Here is a 6,044-nt window from a genome sequence, read left to right as displayed (position 1 = left end):
AAGTTCAGCTAACATGCTCACAGTTGCAGGTATCTTTCCCATGATGTTCACTTTAGTTTAGCCTTGTAGCATGCTAACATTTGCTAATAAATAGCCCTCAAAACAAGGTGCAGCTGAGCAAACCCTGACAGAGAGTTACTTGAAAGTGGCTCTAGATGAAAATGCATCACCAAAATCATACATTTATCCTCTATGGATATCTGTAGTATAATGACCGCTAAACAATGACAAATATTAGACCACAGCCCCCTGTTCACATAAGATTTTGTCGGAAGGGTCCCCATCTTATAGGATTTTTGCTTTTAGAATCAGAAACAGCTTTATTTCCAGGTATTTATTTTATTAATTTTCTTTATTGACTTATATAAATATAAAGTTAAAAAATTGACATATTGAAGTATAAAAAATATAAAGGAATCATAAAGAATGTGTAAGAATATGTTTGTGCAGCAATATGCAAAATATTTACAGTATGTATTGTAAAGGGATGGGGTTATGAGGAGAGTGTCTGGAACTGTTTGTGTCTGGGGTGGGAGGCCTACAGGTCCTAGAGGGGTGGAAGATTGATTGGTATGTTTGATTAGTTTAGATAGGTAGATGTTTTATTACAGAAAGTGTATGAAACCCATGACCAATAGTAATTGTGTTACTTATGGATGGAATTATAGTGAAAATAAATAATTCCCCTTTTTGCTGGGGACCCCCTGGAACCCCCTTGAACCCCCTTCCCGGACCCCACTTTGAGAACCACTACTGTATCGGACAGCTCAATATGGTATGATTACAGAGTTGGTTGTGTGAGACTTCAAAATATTATATGCATTAACAGTATAACACTATATCCATTAACTTTGGGTATAATACCATTGAACAACACTTTGAACTTTGACTGACGTGAAGTCAGATATCTGAGTTTTCAGAAAAGTCAGACATGAACACTATGTAGTGAGAAACTAAAAATTTCGATAATTCTGACATGAGCACTGCAAGATTACATGCTGTTCATTGTTAGACATCCAATAAACATTTTCATTTTGATGCAAAACATGTCAACCTTATGGTGGCACTAGAGGAAAAATCAAGGGATCACCAATGTTCGTAGGATTCATCCTCTGGGGAGCATGAATGTCAGGACAAAATTTCATGGCAATCCATCCAATGTTATTTCTCAATTGCCCTGTAGGTGTGTGTGTACAGAAATGAGCATGCTGCACTATAGCTGAATCAGTCATAATTTTCTGACATTTGTCAAATGACTGGTCAAGAAACTCTTTCACACATTAATCAATAATAAAAGTAATGTAAGTGATGAGTTGTACCTCTTTCAGTTTCTACTTCTTTTGCAGGTTCAAGGAAGATGACCAGTTCCCAGTGATGTGCAGTACAGTATAGAATTCAAATAACAGTCTGCTAGCATCTGAGTTCAGATTTAAAAAGCTTCCTTTTGCAATTATTAACCCAGGATCATATACGGTCACTATGACAGATCTGAGTTTCAAAGGGTAAGTGATGGTTACAACTCAGTCACCTTTGCAACTGACGTCAGTGCCCATGTTTTACCAACAATAACGGACTTTGTGGTATCGGTTCAAGCGTACAGTCAGCCTGCACAGAGCATTCAAAACAATCAATTGATAAATTCTGACCATTTACAAATAATATATTTGTAAAGATATATTATGAAAGAGTGAGAGAATATGTCCACGTCTATAACTACATACATTAATATGAATGTATACAGTATATTATGCATTTATGTATTCGTTTCAAAAGCTGAAAGAGAAATACAGTGTAGAGCCATTTATTTCCACTAAGAATGTTGGTTTAAGCACAAGTCTCATGATGGCTGTACTGTTTAAGATGTATGTTACATGTAAGTTATTCCCTCTAGATGATGGACATCAGTTGGCACTTTTCAACACAGTATGAAGTTGTGGATATTTCCATCCATCCATCCATCCATTGTCAACCGCTTATCCTGCGTACAGAGTCGCGGGGTTGTGGATATTTCTCACATTTTAATTCCTTTGACTCAAAGCCTCACACGATTTACTCAATCTAGACGACCAAAAGGCTTAAGTATCAAAAAAAATCTTTTCAGCATGCCGGATGCAGAATACAGGAAAAAACATGTTGTTTGTGAGGCCCACCACTCAAAATACATCAACCCAATTTCCTTACATGTCTGTTCCTCATAAATACCAACAACCAGCTTCTTCCTTCACTCACAGGAGGGCACTGCCTGTATGTATAATTCACAGCAGACCTAAAAACCTTCTAAAGCAAACATCGAGGGGAGCTCTGTAATTTTAAAGCACATGGCAATACAGTATGCAGTCTTAATGATTTTAGTGCTACTGTCGCATTATAGGGCCTGCTAAATACAAAAACCAGGGACCTCCTGGATGTTGCTAAGGAATGGTTTATCCATTCTATTTATTTTTGTTGACATTTGCAGCACTTGCATTTTATCTTTTTTATTTTCTCTTACTGTGTTTAGTGTTATGCACCAAAATACAAAGGAAAATTTTGTGTATATGAAAACCTAAATTGCATTATACCTAAAAATGATAATTTTTGTCATAAAACCACCATCAAGACTACACTTCAAACACAAACTCTTTATTTGACAAGACACAACACAATCCGTTAAAATCTGTTGTTACACAGATTAATGTCTGATATTAAAGTCAAACACTGAAGTCCACGAGTGCTGCCTGCAGTCTTACATCTCACCACATTCCTTAAAAGTAAACAATAATAGATATTTGCTGCTCTATTTCAAAACTTTATTTAAACAATGAATACATAATAAGGTGTTCTGTATTAAAGATATAGGCACTCACAGTATTAACTTACTTCTAATTATACACATTTACAAGATTATGCTGCCTGTGCAAAACAGCACAGTAAAGGCCTTGCATTTTAAACCATGTCACAACCTTTAGCACCGGGACAGTAAAGAATTGTGCAATGTCTGCTAGCCTATAAAGCAAAAAAATACAACAGATAGGTTTCCATATGTAAACATTCTTTGATGAAGAGCAACAATAGTGGTTGCTCATGTTAGGAGCTTTCTGCCAGGCTACTACACAAAGTCCACTCTGTGATCTTATCCAAAACTCAACTTTTGGGGTCAAAATGAAACCAAAGACATAGTATTAACTAATGAATATGGACACTGACACGTAAGCTTTCCACGGTGTCCAAAATTCACTCTGTTTTTCTCTCACAGAGGACTGAATGAGATGACATCTGACGACTTATGCTTTAAAAACTGACAGCTCCCCTTCTCACTTTTTTTTAATTGGCTGACTCAAGTTTGAAGCCGTCGTTTACACATACACACACCCACACATACACAAACCTGTGACAGTGTACAGGTAAATTCAATGCACAAACCAAAAATAACCATATAGAGTCATTTTTGGTGTATGTATTGCTGGACAGATAATTCTAATTCAGGCCATAAATTATTTATTGGAAAATCTAAGTTATTTTGTATTTTGCTATTTTGTAAATATAGTCATGTAACCACAATTGTGTGTTTTACTGTGTGTAATGCTTGACTATTACAGTGGTCTGTAGAAGTGGGCAATATGACAATTTACACAGTCAGATGATATATAGGATATGATTATCTTGAGTTTTGCCAAATCGGTTATGCTATGGTAGTTATCTTTTTAATATCTCTGATGTACTGTAAATCACTGAGCAGGACCATGTTATGGCAATATTGGATTTTTAAATCATCTTTTGCATCAATATGATGAAGTACTTTGATTTGTTAGGCATTTAATTGGCTGGATCAGCCAAACAGACATTCCTTTCTGAATTGGCTTTTTTCAGAAAATGCATCACAATACTACCATGTATCATGACATATGTGAAGAGGATATTCATATTGTCCAAGTATGATTATTGGTGTCAGATACAGTCCAACAGACTTTATCAAATTTCAAAGCACCACATTGTCTTACTTCACTAGTAGTGCCTCACCATGGCGATTGTTATGGTTTTAAATGCCCACTTTTTAAAATATCCCTCTCACAGATTTCTGCCATGAATGCAGTGGAAGTAAATGGAACAGTCTGTGTTTCTTGTAGCATTTCATTGAGCACAATATAAATTAAATGTATCTGTGAGGTCTTAAAAGATTTAAAAACATGGTCCCTCTACAAAAGAGGACCATGAGATCTGGTAGTAATGCAGGACCATCATAGTTGATATTGTACTTTAATAGTGTAAATTTGCAAATGACCAAATTACCAAAACAAACTTTTATGTCTTATAGCAGTTGTGAGCAACTGAGACAGATTTTCCTTCCAAACTGCTCAGGTTTGTTTTATTTGATTAATTTTCAGCAACAACAAAAAGGTGAATTGTCAAGTATTTAAAGAAAAAAAGCAAAGATGAGAGACAAGTCTCATGTGACCTCAGTTTATACAGTAGCCTATCTTTTGACCCACTGGAGGGATCTGACCCAGAAGTTGGTATCCATTGCGTATTGCTCTAGAGTTAAAGAAAATGTGTTTTACTAACTTAATTTTAGCTTTGGTAGCCTATTATCCCTGATATAATATTGCTCAAATTTGTCGCCCCTGCCTCTGTCTCGCGGTCACACTACACCATTAAATTGTTTTAAAAATAATAAAAATAGTAGGCTACTGTGAGACCTGTAGGAACTATTTTCTTTCAAAACTTCATATATTCGTTCTTCAGTCTGCTCAGTCTCGTGCCGTGGCTGCGGATGATAAGAGACAGGAGCTCGTGCTTGTCTTTCAGTCCCAGAGAAATGTCCAACGTGTCCTTCAGGACGTCCCGCGTGTGCACTATCATGTTCAGAAAGTCGTCGTTGAGCCGGTGCTCCTCCTTCAGCTCACTCTCCTGGCTCTGTTTGAATTTCACCTCCAGCTCCAGCAGGGATTTCTCAGAGTTTGTAAACGCCTCGCTTATCTGAGCCGTCTCCTTCCGCAAGTATTTCCCGTAGCTGTCCTCTCCGTCCAGGTCGTACGAGATGCTTTTCCCGATCCCCTCCAGCACCCTGGCCGAGTCCTCAATCTGCCTCTTGATGATGGTGAAATCATCCCGTATGACGGCGTCCTGGTCCTCAGAGAGACCGCACTTTCGCTCGTCGGTCATTTTAAAAAGCATCTGGCATTTCTCCGGGTCGTCGTTGTCCTCGTACTCACCGTCCGGCACGAAATAATGGTGAAAAGTGCCGTTAGACATCTCCGGATGTAAAGGTCCGGTGAAAAAACCTCCAGACATCGGCAGTGATATCATCCCGGCGCACAGGAGCAAGTGAAGAAAAGCCATGATGCCCCACTTGTCCCAAACACACTCACGAAATAGGCCTACGGAATATTTTGAGTTTTAAACGATAGTGCAGCGTAAGTATAAGCCTAATAGACTATCTCACTCCAACCCGGCGTAGAAACACAAACATGTCAATCAGGTTTAAACGTCCGAACTGCGCAGTTAGTTGAGGCTTTGTTGTAGCATTCACGGCCCCCTCAATGTCCTCTTTGTCCAAACAGTTTTTCAATGTATCTTCCTTCTGTTGGTGAACAGGACAGTAATGTATTTCAGCGTGGAAACAAGTTGTAGCCAACACCCGACTTCGCTTGGTGCCTCGAACGCAACATCTGGATGTCTCAAGTGCCGCGCGTCGGTTTTTGGCTAATAATACCTCTCTGCTACTCTCAAATTACAGCCCCTCCGCCACTTAAAAGGCTGCATTCAGTCTGAAGGAGGCTACCAGCGGGGCCGAGCTGAGCCCCACTGAAACCAGGAAAGACCAAGTTTGTGTTAATTCACACAACCGTGACAAGTTGGCTTAGATGGTAAAAAAAAAAGTTATTAATTAGACCATTGAGAAATTCACAAGGGACCACAAAATACCTATAAAACCTGAAACCAGTGGTGGAATGTAAGAACTAAAGTAGGCAAAGTACAATTTTGAGGGACCTACTAGCCTTCTTTGCTTGAGTTTTCCACTGTATGATACTTTATACTTATTATTCCACTACATGTCTACTTTT

The 6,044-nt window shown here is 38.4% G+C and overlaps 1 protein-coding gene across 1 annotated transcript; it reads right to left on the bottom strand.

Annotated features, from left to right (window-relative positions):
• Positions 1-2,606: 2,606 nt before the first annotated feature.
• Positions 2,607-5,726, bottom strand: fibinb (fin bud initiation factor b). The gene has a single exon (XM_046033581.1). The coding sequence runs from the start codon at positions 5,317-5,319 to the stop codon at positions 4,696-4,698; it is 624 nt and encodes a 207-aa protein (XP_045889537.1). The 5' UTR covers positions 5,320-5,726; the 3' UTR covers positions 2,607-4,695.
• Between the last annotated feature and the right edge of the window lie 318 nt (positions 5,727-6,044).

The sequence above is a fragment of the Micropterus dolomieu genome, linkage group LG20, assembly GCF_021292245.1.
Source record: "Micropterus dolomieu isolate WLL.071019.BEF.003 ecotype Adirondacks linkage group LG20, ASM2129224v1, whole genome shotgun sequence".
Taxonomy (NCBI): Eukaryota; Metazoa; Chordata; class Actinopteri; order Centrarchiformes; family Centrarchidae; genus Micropterus; species Micropterus dolomieu.
Note: the sequence above shows the minus strand (reverse complement) of the source record. Positions and strands in the feature narration are given on the sequence as shown.